Raw genomic sequence first — 18,061 nt, forward strand, 5'->3', positions numbered from 1 at the left:
CGTCTCTCTCTGTCTCTCTCTCTCTCTGTCTGTCTCTCTCTCTCTCTCTCTCTATCTTTCTCTCTGTCTCTCTCTGTCTCTGTCTCTCTCTGTCTCTGTCTTTCTCGCTCTCTGTCTCTGTCTCTCTGTCTCTCTCCGTCTCTCTCTCTCTATCTTTCTCTCTCTCTCTCTGCCTCTCTCTGTCTCTGTCTTTCTCTCTGTCTGTCTCTCTCTCTCTTACGCTACCCTTTCTGTCCTGAAGGGTAAGGTGCTGAAGGTAAGGATAGGGGTCAGGGAGGTGTGGATAAAACAGTACACATGTAAACCTGAAAGGTGAGTAACCTGAGTTGACTGTTATCAGTGAGACTGGAAAAACACTGGAGGATGATAATAAACAACTCATCAGGACAAAACTCAATGAGCTGCTCTACAAAGCAACAACAGTGTTAATCAACCATGGATGTGTGGCTGCCATTATTAAGGGATCTAGTAATGACTATATATTGCTAGCCATGGACAGTATGAGACAGTAACCTAGCCATGGACAGTATGAGACAGTAACCTAGCCATGGACAGTGTGAGACAGTAACCTAGCCATGGACAGTATGAGACAGTAACCTAGCCATGGACAGTATGAGACAGTAACCTAGCCATGGACAGTGTGATGGTTTGAGACAGTAACCTAGCCATGGACAGTATGAGACTGTAACCTAGCCATGGACAGTGTGATGGTTTGAGACAGTAACCTAGCCATGGACAGTATGATGGTTTGAGACTGTAACCTAGCCATGGACAGTGTGATGGTTTGAGACAGTAACCTAGCCATGGACAGTGTGATGGTTTGAGACAGTAACCTAGCCATGGACAGTATGAGACAGTAACCTAGCCATGGACAGTGTGATGGTATGAGACAGTAACCTAGCCATGGACAGACAGTATGAGACAGTAACCTAGCCATGGACAGTATGAGACAGTAACCTAGCCATGGACAGTGTGATGGTATGAGACAGTAACCTAGCCATGGACAGTGTGAGACAGTAACCTAGCCATGGACAGTGTGAGACAGTAACCTAGCCATGGACAGTGTGAGACAGTAACCTAGCCATGGACAGTGTGATGGTATGAGACAGTAACCTAGCCAGGGACAGTGTGAGACAGTAACCTAGCCATGGGCAGTGTGAGACAGTAACCTAGCCATGGACAGTGTGAGACAGTAACCTAGCCATGGACAGTGTGATGGTATTAGACAGTAACCTAGCCATGGACAGACAGTATGAGACAGTAACCTAGCCATGGACAGTATGAGACTGTAACCTAGCCATGGACAGTATGAGACTGTAACCTAGCCATGGACAGTGTAATGGTATGAGACAGTAACCTAGCCATGGACAGACAGTATGAGACAGTAACCTAGCCATGGACAGTATAAGACAATAACCTAGCCATGGACAGTGTGATGGTATGAGACAGTAACCTGGTAGCCATGGACAGACAGTATGAGACAGTAACCTAGCCATGGACAGTGTGAGACAGTAACCTAGCCATGGACAGTATGAGACAGTAACCTAGCCATGGACAGTATGAGACTGTAACCTAGCCATGGACAGTGTGATGGTTTGAGACAGTAACCTAGCCATGGACAGTATGATGGTTTGAGACTGTAACCTAGCCATGGACAGTGTGATGGTTTGAGACAGTAACCTAGCCATGGACAGTGTGATGGTTTGAGACAGTAACCTAGCCATGGACAGTATGAGACAGTAACCTAGCCATGGACAGTGTGATGGTATGAGACAGTAACCTAGCCATGGACAGACAGTATGAGACAGTAACCTAGCCATGGACAGTATGAGACAGTAACCTAGCCATGGACAGTGTGATGGTATGAGACAGTAACCTAGCCATGGACAGTGTGAGACAGTAACCTAGCCATGGACAGTGTGAGACAGTAACCTAGCCATGGACAGTGTGAGACAGTAACCTAGCCATGGACAGTGTGATGGTATGAGACAGTAACCTAGCCAGGGACAGTGTGAGACAGTAACCTAGCCATGGGCAGTGTGAGACAGTAACCTAGCCATGGACAGTGTGAGACAGTAACCTAGCCATGGACAGTGTGATGGTATTAGACAGTAACCTAGCCATGGACAGACAGTATGAGACAGTAACCTAGCCATGGACAGTATGAGACTGTAACCTAGCCATGGACAGTATGAGACTGTAACCTAGCCATGGACAGTGTAATGGTATGAGACAGTAACCTAGCCATGGACAGACAGTATGAGACAGTAACCTAGCCATGGACAGTATAAGACAATAACCTAGCCATGGACAGTGTGATGGTATGAGACAGTAACCTGGTAGCCATGGACAGACAGTATGAGACAGTAACCTAGCCATGGACAGTGTGAGACAGTAACCTAGCCATGGACAGTATGAGACAGTAACCTAGCCATGGACAGTATGAGACAGTAACCTAGCCATGGACAGTATGAGACTGTAACCTAGCCATGGACAGTATGAGACAGTAACCTAGCCATGGACAGTGTGATGGTATGAGACAGTAACCTAGCCATGGACAGTATGAGACAGTAACCTGGTAGCCATGGACAGTATTAGAATGCAGCAGACATTGGCAAGAAGTAGGGCAACAGTTGACATACACGCAACCACACACATGCAGAATAGATAATGACAAATCATACGTCATGAATGAACAAATCAATGTCCCCTAACCTACGCGGTACCTTCATATATGATGTAACCAAGGTAACCACTGCACCTAGTGGCCCCCATCTGTTCAGAGGGGTCACTGAGTTTCACTGAGATCTGCCCTGAAATGGCAGTTGATGATGTAACAACTGCCAATAATGTAATAGCTGGTAGTAATATATTATCTTTTGCATTTATAATGTAATACATGCTGATGATGTAATAATACATGCTGATGATGTAATACATGCTGATAATAGCATGCTGATAACATACTGATAATGTAATTATCAATTATAATGTAATACATGCTGATGATGTAATACATGTTGATAATGTAATACATGCTGATGATGTAATAATACATGCTGATGATGTAATACATGCTGATGATAGCATGCTGATAACATACTGATAATGTAATTATCAATTATAATGTAATACATGCTGATGATGTAATACATGCTGATGATAGCATGCTGATAACATACTGATAATGTAATTATCAATTATAATGTAATACATGCCGATGATGTAAAACATGCTGATAATGTAATACATACTGATGATGTAATAATACATGCTGATGATGTAATACATGTTGATAATGTAATACATGCTGATGATGTAATAATACATGCTGATGATGTAATACATGCTGATGATAGCATGCTGATAACATACTGATAATGTAATTATCAATTATAATGTAATACATGCCGATGATGTAATACATGCTGATAATGTAATACATACTGATGATGTAATAATACATGCTGATGATGTAATACATGCTGATGATGTAATACATGCTGATAATGTAATACATGCTGATGATGTAATACATGCTGATGATGTAATACATGCTGATAATGTAATACATGCTGATAATGTAATACATGCTGATAATGTAATTCATGGTGATGATGTAATACATGCTGATGACGTAATACATGCTGATGATGTAATACATGCTGATGATGTAATACATGCTGATAATGTAATACATACTGATGATGTAATAATACATGCTGATGATGTAATACATGCTGATGATGTAATACATGCTGATAATGTAATACATACTGATGATGTAATAATACATGCTGATGATGTAATACATGCTGATGATGTAATACATGCTGATAATGTAATACATGCTGATGATGTAATACATGCTGATGATGTAATACATGCTGATAATGTAATACATGGTGATGATGTAATACATGCTGATGACATAATACATGCTGATGACGTAATACATGCTGATGACGTAATACATGCTGATGACGTTATACATGCTGATGATGTAATACATGCTGATGATGTAATACATGCTGATGATGTAATACATGCTGATAATGTAATACATGGTGATGATGTAATACATGCTGATGACGTAATACATGCTGATGATGTAATACATGCTGATGATGTAATACATGCTGATGACGTAATACATGCTGATGATGTAAAACACACTTAGATATTACAGAGAATACAGTCCCAAATGTGTCTTCCGCATTTAATCCAACCCCTCTGAGGGCCCATACTCATGTTTCCCAGACGAGAAAAACAGGGAGATTGAGGCATTTGAATTCCGACACACTTAGATATTACAGATAAAACAGTCCCAAAATGTTGTCACATCTACACAAGTCCAGAACATATGTCAAATAGAGCTGTTAAGGCAACTTTCTATTAAAACGTTTCTTGTACTGGTTGACCTGAAGAAGAAAAGGTGTCACGCTTCCATATGTGAGGCACATAAAAGGACTGTAAAGGCAGATACATTAAAGTGGTGGAAAAAACTGAGATTTTGACCTTGGGTCAACGGGTTAAGTGTTAGTGAGTGAATCATTCTGTCAGTCAGTCTGTTAGTGAACCCCTCCCTCTGCAAGTCTGTTGTGGCAATGGATGCAAATGAAAAGTATTCCTCGAGTGTGTGACACTTAATACGCATGACATTAAACAAAGAGAGTGATTTTAGGTTGTTAATACATCATTGGTTGAAGTCATTACACTATTGGTAAAAAAAAAGTTACACACTTTATAATGTCATAATCAACGCATAATGTAATAACTAACTGTAGTAACTATTACATTATACTCAAAAATTGTATTACGTTATGCGTTCAGCATATTTATTACACATTATTGGCAATTTATTACATTATCGGCATTTATAAAATGTTAAATGTGAAAGTTATGACATTATTAGCAGATATTACATTATTGGCAGTTATTACATTATCAGTCGCTACAGACCTCCTTGTAGTTTTCAAGGAAACAAGATGACGTATTCCACCCTGATTATGCACGCAAGTGTTGTTGACGAGCACTCGCATTGTCTCTATCACACCCCAGCCCGCAACGGAGCTGTGATGCTTCTTAAGGTTGGCTTGCAAAACCACGATTAAAATGAAGAAGAAAAAGAAGATGGCCTTAAAAGGTTTTACACAGAGTTAGAAAATATTACATTATAACATATTTAATTATCTATCATAAAATTCCCCCTAAATTGTTTCTGAAATACACACATTTAATTGATACTTGTATAAAAAGTACACAAAGTATCTGGTAACTTTCACAATAGAATCTGAATCTGATATGATCCGTCACAAGAAACCCCGGGAATGTTTTTATCTTCCCTCCCCCCACGTGTGTACATCGGTCTCGGGTGGAATGTTTGTTGATGTACACCTATGAGTAGAAACGTATCAAAATTACTGTTGTAATATATATTTATCGGAGTAATGTTGAAATCAAAAACTTTCGTAAAGAAGACCCGATCAGGCGGGATCATGAAAATAGTCCGTGAGCACTACCTGCGAGACGATATTTGGTGCGGGAGTGAAGTTTGTACAGAATGCAAGCAAGAAGAGTCCGTGTTGCAGAAAGACGCTTGCATTGAAAGCAACTTGTGTTCTTTCCCACACTATTTGCTCCCAGACACAAATGTTGTGTTGAGCCAGGTAAGTTACTGTGGAATAATGTCTAACGTAAACTGTATTATTAACAACAAATCAATACAAAAAGTACATGTCTAAAGTAAACGCTAGATTTTGCCACCGCATCACTACAGTTTAGATGTCTGACACGCCTCTAGTGAAAGTGTGAACCCCACTTATCAAACTCAGGGTTTCCCAAACTCGGCCCTGCCCCGTCTCCCGGGTGCACGTTTTGGTTTTTGCCCTACACAGCTGATTAAAAATAATCAAAGCTTGATGATGAGTTGGATATTTGAGTCAGCTATGTAGTACTAGGGCAAAAACCAAAACGTGCAGGATCAAGTTTGGGAAATCCTGATCTAGCTAACTAATTTGACTAACTTTCAGCTGTGACATTCTACCGTGCTGAATCAATATCCCTTTTAATGTCTGTAGATTGATATCCTGGAGGATCCCTTGATCAAGAACGTGATCATTCTGCAGACTGTACTCCAAGAGGTCCGCCACAGGAGCGCTCCCATCTACAAGCGGTTGAAAGACATCCTTCACGACAAGGAGAAACACTTTTACACTTTCACTAACGAGCATCACAGGTAGAAAATAGATATGCTGTTTGCCTTAGATAACTGACTGTTTTGTAGTGATTTAAGGGGGTGCAGCCTGACTTGGTTTTAAGTCAGTGACCCTTGGGGTTATCCCACCTCTGACGCCGATGTAGCAATTGACTGAAATAAGTTGGAGCAAGACTGAAGTCTGCATGTTTCCCAGCCAAAACAGTGTGGAAGTTTTTTTGGGTATATTACGACGACATTTTGTGACGTTTTTGTTCGTTTTTTGGACTTTGGCAAGGGTTTTATCAAAGTTTATGTGTCACGTGCTCCGAATACAACAGGTTTAGACCTTACAGTGAAACGCTTACTTAAGCTGTTTGTGCACACTTTTTTTTATTCTTGAGGCAAGCCGAAGTCTACGCCTTCATCACTGATTGGTCAACAGTAAGGATTCTTCAATGAAGTGCCTGCTGTCGTTCAGCGAGAAACGACTCGTCCTCATTCACGTTTTCTCTTGAGAAATACTGCACCAAATTTATAACAGATTTATGGAGTTATCTTAATTCTGACTATTTTGGGGAAGTGTATACTGGCTACGGCGTCTCAATGTGGGCAAACAGTACTATTGCCGTTTTTTTTTCATGTTTTTCAAGCCAAGGTCTTTTTAAGTATGAGAGCACACTTGTTCAGCTAACCAATCAGGCTAGTCGCCAGCCGAACTGAACGAGCTCAGGCTAGTCGCCAGCCGAACTGAACGAGCTCAGGCTAGTCGCCAGCCGAACTGAACGAGCTCAGGCTAGTCGCCAGCCGAACTGAACGAGCTCAGGCTAGTCGCCAGCCGAACTGAACGAGCTCAGGCTAGTCGCCAGCCGAACTGAACGAGCTCAGGCTAGTCGCCAGCCGAACTGAACGAGCTCAGGCTAGTCGCCAGCCGAACTGAACGAGCTCAGGCTAGTCGCCAGCCGAACTGAACGAGCTCAGGCTGGTCGCCAGCCGAACTGAACGAGCTCAGGCTGGTCGCCAGCCGAACTGAAGCATGCTGACGCCTTAACTGTCCAGCCATTTGTGACCGATCAATGCTTTTCAAAGCAATGTATGGTTGTATTCTTCTGTTGCAGAGAAACGTATATAGAGAGAGAGCAGGGGGAAAGCGCCAACGATCGTAATGATAGAGCCATCCGCATATCTACAAAGTGGTACAGTGATCACCTGAACAACACCCCCACGGACATGGGGTTAAAGGTTGTTTTGCTGACCAATGACCGGGGCAACAAGGAGAAAGCAGAGGAGTCCGGCCTGCTCACATACAGATGTAAGAAACAACACACCTCTGTTACCTCAAATCACATTTTATTGGTCACATAAACATGATTAGCAGATGTTAAAGCGAGTGTAGTGAAATGCTTGTGCTTCTAGTTCCGACCGTGCAGTAATATCTAACAAGTAATCTAACAATTTCACAGCAACTACCTTATACCCCAAGATGAGACCGCTGTTCTTGTCTTTAATATCACAATATCTGTTACCTCAATACTCCAAGATGAGACCGCTGTTCTTGTCTTTAATATCACAATATCTGTTACCTCAATACCCCAAGATGAGACGGCTGTTCATGTCTTTAATATCACAATATCTGTTACCTCAATACTCCAAGATGAGACCGCTGTTCATGTCTTTAATATCACAATATCTGTTACCTCAATACTCCAAGATGAGACGGCTGTTCATGTCTTTAACCTTAACCACAAGGTCACAGTACTAGGTGTGTTCAACATGTCGGCTACATGTTTACTTTAGAAGATGCCGTCTTCATCCGTCCTCTGTTCCACACAGGTGAGGAGTACGTCAAGAGTCTGATAGCCAACCCTGAGCTGGTGGATCGACTGGCTTTGACCAACGATGACAAGGTAACTAATGTCTTCACAATAGCACATTCACACATATGTACTTTCTACAGCAGCTATTTTAGATTCATAGAGAAAGTTAGATCTGCATATTCATAGAGAAAGTTAGATCTGCATATTCATAGAGAAAGTTAGATCTGCATATTCATAGAGAAAGTTAGATCTGCATATTCATAGAGAACGTTAGATCTGCATATTCATAGAGAACGTTAGATCTGCATATTTGTAGAGAAAGTTAGATCTGCATATTCATGGTTATTGGTTTAATTTCTCCCTCCCAGAATGAGATCACCAGCAGTAAGGTGTTGTTCCCGGAGCACCTGCCCCTGTCTAGGATCCAGTCTGGGATTAAGAGTGGGACCTTCCAACAGGGAACGTTCCGGGCTAGCAGAGACAACTACCTGGAGGCTACTGTGTTTGTCCACGGAGAAGGAGATGACAGTACAGAGGTGAGTGCTGCTGAAGCATAGCTCATGTTCAGTTGTGGATTCTGCCCGTGTAACCTGACAGAGAAGTATGGAACATTCTTTAAGTCCTCCAACAGTTGCTGAATATTTCTTCATTGTTAGTTAACTCCTCTGTTCATGTACCTGGTTTGGAAAAGTGAGTTATGAACAGTATTATTTGTCCTTTACCATTGGATGGGAGCGGAGAATCTTTCATGCTGTTCTAAGTGCCAGCTGGCGAGATGGGGATGAGCGAGTGATTGGATGGGAAATGTAAACAAAGCAGCGTTGGTTACCATGGTAACACTTCCTCTTCCTGTCCCGCCCCTCAGGTTCTGATCCAAGGCCTACAGAACCTGAACAGGGCTGTCCATCAGGACCTGGTTGCTGTGGAGATCCTGCCTCTGAACCAATGGGTGGCTCCGTCCTCTGTGGTGCTGCAGGACGAGGGGCCCAAGGAGGATGATGTCACAGAGGAGGAGGAGGAGGCAGAGTTGAAGAGTGGTCCGTCTGGGGCGGGGTCACGGAAGCCCACAGGCAGGGTGGTGGGCATCATCAAGAGGAACTGGAGACCCTTCTGTGGCATGCTCTTCCTGTCCCAAATCAAAGAGGTAACTAGCGTCACCTCACTCTGCTCTGTCAATCAATACATCAATCAAATCAAACCCTTCAGAAATCCTACATGAGTATTTATCAATATGGATGTATATACCACCATGCTTTGGTTTCTCTTGTGATTATTTGTTGTCTTGTCACGATCGTGTGGGGGATTGACGGACCAAAACGCAGCAGTTGGAAAATAAGCCATCTTCTTTTATTTTAAAAGATGACAAAAATAAACACGAAACACTTTAACAAAACGAACAAAACAACAAAACGACCGTGAAGCTACAAACGTTGTGCACATACATACAGGCTACAAACGTTCTACATAGACAATTACTCACAACCAATGAGAGCCTATGGCTACCCTAAATAAGGCTCCCAATCAGAGACAACCGAAATCAGCTGTCTCTAATTGGGAACTCATTCAGGCAACCATAGACTCTCCTAGACAACTAAACATACATAGACAACACTAGACACATGTACTCCACACAAACCCATATACTATACAACAACCCCTTTACCATAAAAAACACCCAAAACCAACAAAACACAAACATTCCCCATGTCACACCCTGACCTAACTAAAATAATAAAGAAAACAAAGAATACTAAGGCCAGGGCGTGACATAACCCCCCCCTTAAGGTGCGAACTCCGGGCGCACCATTACACAGTCTAGGGGAGGGTCTGGGTGGGCTTCCATCCACGGTGGCGGCTCCGGCTCTGGTCGTGGTCCCCACGTCACCACAGTCCCTAACCACCTCCTTAGCTTCTTCAAAATGACCCCTCTCCACATTAACCCCATTGCATTAAGGGGCAGTTCCGGACTAAGGGACAGCTCCGGACTAAGGGCCAGTACCAGGGTAAGGGGCAGTACCAGGGTCAGTACCAGGGTAAGGGGCAGTACCAGGGTAAGGGGCAGCACCAGGGTAAGGGGCAGCACCAGGGTAAGGGGCAGCACCAGGGTAAGGGGCAGCTCCGGACTGAGGAACGGCAGCTCCGGACTGAGGAACGGCAGCTCCGGACTGAGGGACTGCAGCTCCGGACTGAGGGACTGCAGCTCCGGACTGAGGGACGGCCCATGGCTAGCTGACGGATCTGGCTGCCCATGGCTGGCTGACAGATCTGGCTGCTCATGGCTGGCTAACGGATCTGGCTGCTCATGGCTGGCTGACTGATCTGGCTGCTCATGGCTGGCTGACTGATCTGGCTGCTCATGGCTGGCTGACGGATCTGGCTGCTCATGGCTGGCTGACGGATCTGGCTGCTCATGGCTAGCTGACGGATCTGGCTGCTCATGGCTAGCTGACGGATCTGGCTGCTCATGGCTAGCTGACGGATCTGGCTGCTCATGGCTAGCTGACGGATCTGGCTGCTCATGGCTAGCTGACGGATCTGGCTGCTCATGGCTAGCTGACGGATCTGGCTGCTCATGGCTAGCTGACGGATCTGGCTGCTCATGGCTAGCTGACGGATCTGGCTGCTCATGGCTGGCTGACGGATCTGGCTGCTCATGGCTGGCTGACGGATCTGGCTGCTCATGGCTGGCTGACTGATCTGGCTGCTCCTGTCTGGTTGGCGGCTCTGGCAGATCCTGTCTGGTTGGCGGCTCTGGCAGATCCTGTCTGGTTGGCGGCTCTGGCAGATCCTGTCTGACGGACGGCTCTAGCGGCTCCTGTCTGGCTGGCGGCTCTAGCGGCTCCTGTCTGGCGGACGGCTCAGTGGGCTCATGGCAGACGGGCGGCTTTGCAGGCTCATGGCAGACGGGCGGCTTTGCAGGCTCATGGCAGACGGATGGCTCAGATGGCGCTGGGGAGACGGATGGCTCAGATGGCGCTGGGGAGACGGATGGCTCAGATGGCGCTTGGCAGACGGGCAGTTCAGTCATCGCTGTGCAGACGGCAGACTCCTGCCAGCTGAGGCGCACTGTAGGCCTGGTGCGTGGTGCCGGGACTGGTGGCACCGGGCTGGGGACACGCATCTCAGGGCTAGTGCGGGGAGCAGCAACAGGACGCACAGGACTCTGGGGACACACAGGAGGCTTGGTGCGTGGTTTAGACACTGGTGGTAAAGGGCTGGAGACACGCACCATATAGCTAGTGCGTGGAGGAGGCACTGGTGGTACTGGGTTGGGGCGGGGAGGTGGCGCCGGAAATACCGGACCGTGCAGGCGTACTGGCTCCCTTGAACGCCGAGCCTGCCCAACCTTACCTGGTTGTATGCTCCCCGTCGCCTGACCAGTGCGGGGAGGTGGAATAACCCGCACCGGCCTATGTAGGCGAACCGGGGACACCATGCGTAAGGCTGGTGCCATGTACGCCGGCCCGAGGAGACGCACTGGTGACCAGATGCGTTGGGCCGGCTTCATGACATACGGCTCAACGCTCAGTCTAGCCCGGCCGATACGTGGAGCTGAAATGTACCGAACCGGGCTATGCACGCGTACAGGAGACACCGTGCGCTCTACTGCGTAACACGGTGTCTGCCCGTACTCTCGCTCTCCACGGTAAGTACAGGGAGTAGGCGCAGGTTTCCTACCTGACTTCGCCACACTCCCTTTAAGGCCCCCCCCAAGAAATTTTTGGGTTGTACTCACGGGTTTCCAGCCTTGTCTCCGTGCTGCCTCCTCATATCGCCTCCTCTCGGCTTTAGCTGCCTCCAGCTCTTCACGAGGAAGGCGATATTCTCCCGGTTGAGCCCACGGCCCCTTACCATCCAGTATCTCCTCCCATGTCCATGAATCCTGTGTAGGTAGGTCCTGTTGCCGCTTTCCATGCCGCTTGGTCCTATAATGGTGAGTAATTCAGTCACGATCGTGTGGGGGATTGACGGACCAAAACGCAGCAGTTGGAAAATAAGCCATCTTCTTTTATTTTAAAAGATGACAAAAATAAACACGAAACACTTTAACAAAACGAACAAAACAACAAAACGACCGTGAAGCTACAAACGTTGTGCACATACATACAGGCTACAAACGTTCTACATAGACAATTACTCACAACCAATGAGAGCCTATGGCTACCCTAAATAAGGCTCCCAATCAGAGACAACCGAAATCAGCTGTCTCTAATTGGGAACTCATTCAGGCAACCATAGACTCTCCTAGACAACTAAACATACATAGACAACACTAGACACATGTACTCCACACAAACCCATATACTATACAACAACCCCTTTACCATAAAAAACACCCAAAACCAACAAAACACAAACATTCCCCATGTCACACCCTGACCTAACTAAAATAATAAAGAAAACAAAGAATACTAAGGCCAGGGCGTGACATGTCTGTTGTACTTGTTTTGTGCTGACGAATGTGGACAAGACCAAAGATATCTCATTGTTCCTGGTCTCTTATATCCCTCCCTTCCCAGGCGACCCGTCACCTCTTCACCCCAGCTGACCGTTGTATCCCCAGGATCCGTATCGAGACGCGCCAGGCGGCCACGTTGGCGGGACAGAGGATCATGGTGGCCATCGACGGCTGGCCCAAGCACTCCAGATACCCTAATGTACGTGTCTCTCAGGTCCTCTTCATTACAGTCGGGCTGCTCAGATGATCACGTATCATTATCGGATATCAATGCCTGGAGAAGTCTGTGATGTACATGAGATGTGCAGCGCGACTGCAATGAAGAGGACCTGGAACGCACCTCAATCAATCAACTGCTTATCTCTCCTCTTTCTGTCTTTGAGGAACTAGCAGAGACTAGACACCATTCTCTACTCACCCATCCCTCTCTCCCCCTCTCCTTCTCTCCCTCTCTCCTTCTCTCCCTCTCTCCTCTCAGGGCCACTTTGTTCGTAGCCTGGGCAGTGCAGGGGACAAGGAGACAGAGACGGAGGTGCTACTGTTGGAGCATGATGTCCCTCACCAGGACTTCTCACAGGCCGTCCTCAGTTTCCTCCCCAAGATGCCCTGGAACATCACAGAGGAGGTAACTGGGGTCCTGTTATGGCAGCCATTTTGTGTCAAGACATATATTGTCAGCTGGTGGCTACGTTGTTGTAGCTATACCAATCAACAATTTGCTAACACTACTTAAAGCCTGTTGGTATAATTGCATTATGGTGTGGTTATAATACTTTATAAAGGCTCATAACATGCTTATAACAGGTAATAATGCATCACTAAACCTTATTTGCTCTTGTATCAGGACATGGCTGTGAGAGAGGACCTGAGGAACCTGACCGTCTGCAGTGTGGATCCTCCTGGCTGTACGGACATAGATGATGCTCTGCACTGTAGAGACCTGGCCAATGGAAACCAAGAGGTAGGACACTGATGAACTAACACAGTTTACAGCATTTTATTGGACGGATGTTTGAGAGGTAGGATGAACTAACACAGTTTACAGCATTTTATTGGACGGAGGAATGTTTGGATGAGGTAACAGAATCTATTGAAGGGCGGTAATGTGATGGAACAGAATTGAAAGTTGACAAGTCATGGTGCGTGTCTCTTTGTGGGTTGAAGGTTGGTGTCCACATTGCTGATGTGAGCCACTTCATCCGTCCAGGCAACGCCATGGATCTGGAGGCTGCTAACAGAGGCACTACAGTCTACCTGACTGGAAGGGTAGAGTCCCTCTATCATCACATAGTAACCTTGAGGAACCCTAGCTAGCTCTTTTTAGTACGTCTTACACCCTATTCCCTATATAGTGCACTACTTTTTACCAGAGCCCGGGTCAAAAGTAGGTCAAAATATAGGGAATAGGGTTCCATTTAAGTGTTGTATTGTTAACACAGCTGTCTCCCACAGAGGATCGACATGGTTCCTGAACTGCTGAGCTCCAACCTGTGTTCTCTACGATCCAGTGTGGAGAGGTGACTTTAATACCTCCTTAAGACGTCATATATGTTGTTGTTGTTGTCATTTACCATCAGTGGTGTTCCTGGTGTCTCCTCTCTGTAGGCTGGCCTTCTCTTGTATATGGGAGATCAACGACAAGGCTGAGATAGTCAAGACCAGATTCACTAAAAGTGTCATCAACTCCAAGGTAGGGGGAGAGTAAACTCACACATTTGACAATGTAACAGTTGTGATTGAGACAATGTAAGACTTAGAATTGCCCCTCGGGGATCAATAAAGTTTATTGAATTGAATGCTAATTCTTCCTCCAGGCCTCCCTGACCTACGCCGAGGCCCAGATGAGGATTGATGACGCCAACATGAATGATGACACCACCAAGAGCTTACGAGGCCTGAACAGACTAGCAAAGATCCTGAAGAAACGGAGGATAGAGAAAGGGTAAGAGGTTACGAGGCCTGGACAGACTAGCCAGGATCCTGAAGAGACAGGAAAGGGTAAGAGGTTACGAGGCCTGAACAGACTAGCCAGGATCCTGAAGAGACAGGAAAGGGTAAGAGGTTACGAGGCCTGAACAGACTAGCCAGGATCCTGAAGAGACAGGAAAGGGTAAGAGGTTACGAGGCCTGAACAGACTAGCCAGGATCCTGAAGAGACAGGATAGAGAAAGGGTAAGAGGTTACGAGGCCTGAACAGACTAGCCAGGATCCTGAAGAGACAGGATAGAGAAAGGGTAAGAGGTTACGAGGCCTGAACAGACTAGCCAGGATCCTGAAGAGACAGGATAGAGAAAGGGTTTGTGACTATGTGATGTCAGTAGTTGATAAGCTTTTCCCTAACTGTTGAAAGAGACGGATCGTTAGAACTGTGGCAGATTGATGTATTCCCAAAACTGGTTAGTTGGTTGATGGATGGATTGTGTTTATTGATCTGGTTGCTGGTCTCATTAATCTATATGTTTATTCTGTGTGGAATGTATAAATACATGTCTTTGTTGGTGATCTAACATGGTGGTTTTCCATTGTGTGTTTCAGTGCGTTGACTCTCTCCTCGCCCGAGGTTCGCTTCCACATCGACAGTGAGACTCACGACCCCATAGACCTACAGACCAAGGAACTCAAGTACGTTGTTAGGCTTTTAGAATTTAAAATACGGCTTTTAGAATATAGAATTTAAAATAAGGCTTTTAGAATATAGAATTTAAAATAAGGCTTTTAGAATATAGAATTTAAAATAAGGCTTTTAGAATTTAAAATAAAGCTTTTAGAATATAGAATTTAAAATAAAGCTTTTAGAATTTAAAATGAGGCTTTTAGAATTTAAAATGAGGCTTTTAGAATTTAAAATGAGGCTTTTAGAATTTAAAATGAGGCTTTTAGAATTTAAAATGAGGCTTTTAGAATTTAAAATGAGGCTTTTAGAATTTAAAATGAGGCTTTTAGAATTTAAAATGAGGCTTTTAGAATTTAAAATGAGGCTTTTAGAATTTAAAATTAGGCTTTTAGAATTTAAAATTAGGCTTTTAGAATTTAAAATGAGGCTTTTAGAATTTAAAATGAGGCTTTTAGAATTTAAAATGAGGCTTTTAGAATATAGAATTTAAAATAAGGCTTTTAGAATTTAAAATGAGGCTTTTAGAATATAGAATTTAAAATAAGGCTTTTAGAATTTAAAATACGGCTTTTAGAATATAGAATTTAAAATAAGGCTTTTAGAATTTAAAATAAGGCTTTTAGAATTTAAAATAAGGCTTTTAGAATTTAAAATAAGGCTTTTAGAATTTAAAATAAGGCTTTTAGAATATAGAATTTAAAATAAGGCTTTTAGAATTTAAAACAAGGCTTTTAGAATATAGAATTTAAAACAAGGCTTTTAGAATATAGAATTTAAAATAAGGCTTTTAGAATTTAAAATAAGGCTTTTAGAATATAGAATTTAAAATAAGGCTTTTAGAATATAGAATTTAAAATAAGGCTTTTAGAATTTAAAATAAGGCTTTTAGAATTTAAAATAAGGCTTTTAGAATTTAAAATAAGGCTTTTAGAATATAGAATTTAAAATAAGGCTTTTAGAATTTAAAATAAGGCTTTTAGAATATAGAATTTAAAATAAGGCTTTTAGAATTTAAAATAAGGCTTTTAGAATATAGAATTTAAAATAAGGCTTTTAGAATTTAAAATAAGGCTTTTAGAATATAGAATTTAAAATAAGGCTTTTAGAATATAGAATTTAAAATAAGGCTTTTAGAATATAGAATTTAAAATAAGGCTTTTAGAATTTAAAATAGGGCTTTTAGAATCTAGAATTTAAAATAAGGCTTTTAGAATATAGAATTTAAAATAAGGCTTTTAGAATTTAAAATAAGGCGTTTAGAATATAGAATTTAAAATAAGGCTTTTAGAATATAGAATTGAAGGTTCTATTCATGGTGCTTGAAACTGCTGTCGTTTTGAACCTGACTAACATGGTTTAAAGTTCAACAAGTTCAGCTGAATTCACATGAATATTGACAAGCGTTTTGTGGCCTGTCAAAGCATCCTGCTGTTTCCAGGTTGACCTCGTCACTGAGTTATAACATCCAGCAGTAGATCTCTGCTCAGAGACTTGATCTTCACGCTGTGTCGGTGGGTTCAAATTCAAATAACTTTATTGTTCCCCAGGGAGACCAACTCCATGGTGGAGGAGTTCATGCTGCTGGCCAACATCTCAGTAGCTCAGAAGATTTATGATGAGTTCTCAGAGTGTGCTCTTCTCAGGAAGCACCCCGCCCCTCCTCCATCTAACTACGACATCCTCAACAAGGCTGCCAAGTCGAAGGTACATCTACATATTCAGACTGACTAGACATCTAAAACAAGTCTAATGACATTCTATAGACCATACTTGTAGCTCAAACACAGTTGTAATAAGACTTGATGTTTTTGGGGGACAGTTGTTCCTATCCGGGTCGAAGGACAACAAAATAGGGACTGACGTAGAACCTTGGATAGATATGAATAATTACAACAAATCAACCCCCCATTTCCCTTGTATTACACATTGACATCGGTGTAATGTAATCCTAACGTTGTTGTTTCTGACATCAGTCTAATGTAGTCCTAACGTTGTTGTTTCTGACATCAGTCTAATGTAGTCCTAACGTTGTTGTTTCTGACATCAGTCTAATGTAGTCCTAACGTTGTTGTTTCTGACATCAGTCTAATGTAGTCCTAACGTTGTTGTTTCTGACATCAGTCTAATGTAATCCTAACGTTGTTGTTTCTGACATCAGTGAAATGTCGTCCTAACGTTGTTGTTTCTGACATCAGTCTAATGTAGTCGTAACGTTGTAGTTGTAACGTTGTTGTCCCCTCAGGACTTGGTGATCCACACGGACTCGGCCAAGGCTCTAGCTGACTCTCTGGACGCGGCCCAGGTGGACGGCTTCCCTTACTTCAACACCTTGCTGCGTATCCTAGCAACACGCTGCATGATGCAGGCTGTGTACTTCTGCTCTGGGATGGACAGTGACTTCCACCACTATGGACTGGCCTCGCCCATCTACACACACTTCACCTCGCCTATCAGACGGTGAGAACACACACCTCACCTATCAGACGGTGAGAACACACACCTCACCTATCAGACGGTGAGAACACACACCTCACCTATCAGACGGTGAGAACACACACCTCACCTATCAGACGGTGAGAACACACACCTCACCTATCAGACGGTGAGAACACACACTTCACCTATCAGACGGTGAGAACACACACTTCGCCTATCAGACGGTGAGAACACACACCTCGCCTATCAGACGGTGAGAACACACACCTCACCTATCAGACGGTGAGAACACACACCTCACCTATCAGACGGTGAGAACACACACCTCACCTATCAGACGGTGAGAACACACACTTCGCCTATCAGACGGTGAGAACACACACTTCGCCTATCAGACGGTGAGAACACACACCTCACCTATCAGACGGTGAGAACACACACCTCACCTATCAGACGGTGAGAACACACACCTCACCTATCAGACGGTGAGAACACACACCTCACCTATCAGACGGTGAGAACACACACTTCACCTATCA

At 44.0% G+C, this 18,061-nt stretch overlaps 1 protein-coding gene across 1 annotated transcript; it reads left to right on the top strand.

Annotated features, from left to right (window-relative positions):
* Positions 1 to 5,335: 5,335 nt before the first annotated feature.
* Positions 5,336 to 17,468, top strand: LOC129860131 (exosome complex exonuclease RRP44-like; the record flags this gene model as incomplete). The annotated part of the gene is given in 16 exon segments (XM_055930452.1): positions 5,336 to 5,669; positions 6,081 to 6,238; positions 7,315 to 7,508; positions 8,030 to 8,103; positions 8,382 to 8,549; positions 8,879 to 9,157; positions 12,534 to 12,671; positions 12,951 to 13,097; positions 13,317 to 13,433; positions 13,637 to 13,738; positions 13,925 to 13,989; positions 14,078 to 14,162; positions 14,287 to 14,414; positions 15,008 to 15,094; positions 16,634 to 16,790; positions 17,329 to 17,468. Coding segments are annotated over 16 exon segments (2,258 nt in total), but the record flags the coding sequence as incomplete, so codon positions are not given.
* Positions 17,469 to 18,061: the final 593 nt, after the last annotated feature.

The sequence above is a fragment of the Salvelinus fontinalis genome, chromosome 7 (assembly GCF_029448725.1).
Source record: "Salvelinus fontinalis isolate EN_2023a chromosome 7, ASM2944872v1, whole genome shotgun sequence".
Lineage (NCBI taxonomy): Eukaryota > Metazoa > Chordata > Actinopteri > Salmoniformes > Salmonidae > Salvelinus > Salvelinus fontinalis.